Genomic DNA, 3,864 nt, shown 5'->3' on the forward strand with positions numbered 1-3,864 from the left:
CAGCAGGGCCAGGATGCCGCCCCTGGCTGCATGGGGATGGGGACGGCGGGGTCTTTTTCCCTCCCCCTGGAGAATTTCCCAGTCTTTCTGGATTGTTTGCTTTCGGAGCAACCTGTGCCAAAAATCTGGGAAATGGCACTGAAAATGGCACTTCATCTGATATTTTGCAGCAAAACTTGTTTCTGGCGCCGGGTGCCGCCGGCGGAGGGGTCCGGAGGCTGCGGCTGGGCCGGCCCCGCTGTCCCCGCTCTCCTCCAGCCGCCGCAGGGGGACGAAATGGGCCGGAAAAAGATCCAGATCAGCCGGATCCTGGATCAGCGGAACCGGCAGGTGGGAGCCGCTCTGRAGGGAGCTGGGGCTCCGTAGGGATGGGAGCCGGGGAGCCTGGCGTGAGGCGGTGCTGTCAGGGCTGGGTGAAAGGAGAGCAAAGCAACTTTTGCATCACCCATGGGTGCCTGGGTCTTGCAGCATCCACAGGTGCATGGGTCATTGCAAGGTCTATGGGTGGAGGGTCTTGCAGGGTCCACGGGTGTTGGGTCTCACAGCACCCATGGGTGGTGGGGTGCCCGGCAGCTGTTGTTGGTTTGGGGGCGGCTGCTCGGTGGCCCTGGGGCAGCGCCGGGTCCCCTGCCCCGCACCGCAGGTGACCTTCACGAAGCGCAAGTTCGGCCTCATGAAGAAGGCCTACGAGCTGAGCGTGCTGTGCGACTGCGAGATCGCCCTCATCATCTTCAACAGCACCAACCGCCTCTTCCAGTACGCCAGCACCGACATGGACAGGGTGCTGCTCAAGTACACGGAGTACAGCGAGCCGCACGAGAGCCGCACCAACTCCGACATCCTGGAGGTATCCCGGCCGTGGCGGCTCCGGGAGGCGCCTCCGGAGCGCACGGCTCACGGTCCCGCCACCCGCAGACGCTGAAGCGCAAGGGGCTGGAGCAGCAGGAGCTGGAGCTGGACGAGGACACGGAGAAGCCGCGGCGGGCGGACGAGGGCATGGACTTGTCGGTGGCGCGGCCCCGCTTCCACGTGAGTGCCCCGACGCCGGGTAGCGGGGCTGGCGGGCGGGCAGCCCCACGTCTGGCTCCTCCGTCCTGACGCTTGGCTCCGCAGCCCCCGGCGCCGCTGCCCGGCCACGATGCAGCCTACGGCAGCCCCCCGGCACCCACGGGCGATGGGAGCCAGGGCCGCCCGCCCGTCTTCAAGCCGGCTRTGCCGAAGCCTGGGCAGCCTGCGGGCCGCCCGCTGGCTCCGCTGACGCCAGGTAGGCTCCGAGCCGATGCCACCTCTTGGCTTCCCTTGGWCCTGGGAGCCCGGGGGTGCCGGGCCGCGGGAGCCGCAGCCCTGGGCAGAACCCGGCCCCTTGCCAGCCTCGCATGCCCGGACGCGCCGCGTCCCGCGGGGCTTTCCCAGCCGCCGCATGCAAAGCTGCTCCGGCGGCTCCGCGGCGGGACTTGCCGGCCCCGGGGCTGGCACGTGGCTGGCGCAGGTAGCGGCGGTGGCAGCTGCAGCGCCGCGGCCGCCCCCCAGCTGCTTCCTGCGCCGTGCTGAGTCACGGCGGGCACCGCGCGCCCAGGTGGCCCCGCAGCAGCTGCCGGGCGCCCGCAGCTCCCTGCGGCGCGGCGAGGGCCAGGACGGTGCCAACCACAGCCACCCCACTGAGGCTGCAAGAAGTGACAAGGGGCTTGACCGAGAGCAACCCYCAGGGCAGCAGGATGGGCACGGGGGTGGCCGGGCCACTGGTGTTTGCACCGTGGATGCCCAGGCCCGGAGGTCTGCAGCCCTGCACACCCCAACCAGCGGTCGCAATAGCCTCAGGCCTCCTGGAATGGCCCCGGATCCGGGAAGGGCAGTGCTGGCCCAGGGGCACTGCCGGCCCCGGTGCAGGATGTGGGTTTTGCAGGTGCCGCGGTGTGCGGCGGCCCCCATGTCCTCCCCTGTCTCTCTCCCTGCAGGTCTGGGCTACCCGCTCTTCTCTGCGGGCCACCTCAGCCGAGCCCTGGCCACCAAGACGCCCCCGCCGCTGTTCCTGGGGGCCGATGGGCACCGCRGCGAGGCCCCGGGGGGCACGGCTGGCGGCAGGAGCGGTGCCGGCGCGGCGGTGAGCGGCACCCGGTGCTGCAGGACGCCCGCGGTCCGGCCCCATGCGGGCGAGGGTTTCCCACCACATCCTTACCCCTGGCACCCCGGGGAGGGGATGCGGAGCTGGGGACCCCGCCGGGGGGGACACGCAGCCTGACACCTCCCTGTCCCCACAGCGAGCGCTCTACGCCGGCCTGCAGACCCTGAGCCCCGTGCTCGCCCCGGGCGCCGCCACCCCCGGCCTCGCCGCCTTCCCCTTCCTCACCTCCGCAGCCGCAGGTAGGAGCCACCTCGTTCCCGACCGGCGCTCCCGACCCCACTCCCGGCCGGCGCTCCCAGCCCTGCTCCCGGCCGGCGCCCCGGCCCCATTCCCGGCCRGCGCTCCCAGCCCTGCTCCCKGCTGGCTCCCCCGGCCCCGCTCCCGCTCACTCCATCTCTCTCGGCACAGAGTTCGGGGCTGGCGAGGCTCCTGCCGCCTTCCCGCAGGCCGGCCCGGCCGCGTCGTGGCAGCCCCCGCGGGACGCGGCAGCGCTGGGGTAAGGACTGGGGGGGACACGTCCCTGATCGCGGCCCCCGCGGCCGTCCCGCTGCCAGAGCCCGCACAGAGCCGGGATGCTCGGGAGGGCCCCATCCCACCGCCCCTGGGAAGCCTCCCGCCCGCCGCATCCCAGCCAGAGCCTATTTAAATCCGGGTTTGCCCCAGGGGATGCGGCCTCCCCGCCGGTCCCCTCCGCTCCCAGCAGCCGTGCCAGGCGTGTGGGTGGGAGGCCGCCTGGGAAGCGGGTGCTGCCTGGGCTGGGAATGCTGCATCCCTGCGGGATCCCAGCTTCTGGGTTAGAGCAGGGGCAGGGGGCCGGAGCTGGTGCATGAGGTGAGTTTGGCAGGTCTCAGTCCCACACAGCTGGAACAGCAGCATGAGACCCCATGGCTTGTCCTCGCCTGGTGCTCCTCTGTGACGGATGCCCCATGGGGTGCCCCCAACTCCCTTGTGTCCCCAGGATYGGCAGCAGGATCGTCCCCACCGACGAGCCGTCCGCCAGCAGCCCCCCGCAGCCCCAGGCCATCAGCATCAAGGCGGAGCGGGTCTCCCCGGGGCTCGGCTGCCCCGTGGGACCCACCCTGGGCAACTTGTCCTCCCTGAGCGAAGCCCCCCGTGTCCCCGGGGACCTGCAGCCGCGTGACGACTACGCCAAGGGCTACCCCTACCCGCTGGCTCTGTCCCGGCCGCTGGCGGAGGAGCAGCGGCCCCCGGTGCCCGTGCGGCGCCTGCAGCCCGTGGACACGTGGCCGAGATAGCAGGGCCCGCGGGACGCCCGGCTGCRTGTACATACACGGGGAGCAGCCCCCCACTCGTGCCCGTCCCAGGGTCCCCGTCACGCTGCGGCAGCAGGAGCCGGAGYGCTTGCGGATGTCCCTGGAAGGGTGGGAATGGCTGCAAGGGGCCACGCGGTGGCAGCAGGACTGAGCGCTCCAGCTCCGCACGGCAGCCAGCCTGGCCCCGCTGCGGGGACGGGGACGGGGACGCTGCCCCGCAGCCGCCCACCTGGGCACTATTTTTCTATTTATTAATTTCTGAGCAATAAAGAAGCGTGGGTGTCCAGGCTTGTGCTGTGAGCTCCTTGCAGGGCTGTGCTGGCCGCTCTCACCATGTTCCCCAGGCTCCTGGGCTCCCTGTGCACCCCCAAAAGCCCCTTGCAGGTCTCAGCTTTGCAGCCTGCTACAGGAGCAGGGCTGGGGACTACAGAGAAGGGACCTCTCCCCTTAAAATCAGCTTAAAAAAAA

General features: G+C 70.8%; 1 protein-coding gene across 1 annotated transcript; it reads left to right on the forward strand.

Moving 5' to 3' along the window:
• Nucleotides 1-276: 276 nt before the first annotated feature.
• On the forward strand, nt 277-3,378 carry MEF2B (myocyte enhancer factor 2B). Its single transcript, XM_026038797.1, has 8 exons — nt 277-330; nt 644-847; nt 916-1,029; nt 1,114-1,264; nt 1,956-2,101; nt 2,259-2,361; nt 2,531-2,618; nt 3,081-3,378. The coding sequence occupies exons 1-8, from the start codon at nt 277-279 to the stop codon at nt 3,376-3,378; spliced, it is 1,158 nt and encodes a 385-aa protein (XP_025894582.1).
• Nucleotides 3,379-3,864: the final 486 nt, after the last annotated feature.

Source organism: Nothoprocta perdicaria, unplaced genomic scaffold (genome assembly GCF_003342845.1).
Source record: "Nothoprocta perdicaria isolate Ctin4 unplaced genomic scaffold, notPer1 scaffold_218, whole genome shotgun sequence".
In the NCBI taxonomy this organism is placed as follows: domain Eukaryota; kingdom Metazoa; phylum Chordata; class Aves; order Tinamiformes; family Tinamidae; genus Nothoprocta; species Nothoprocta perdicaria.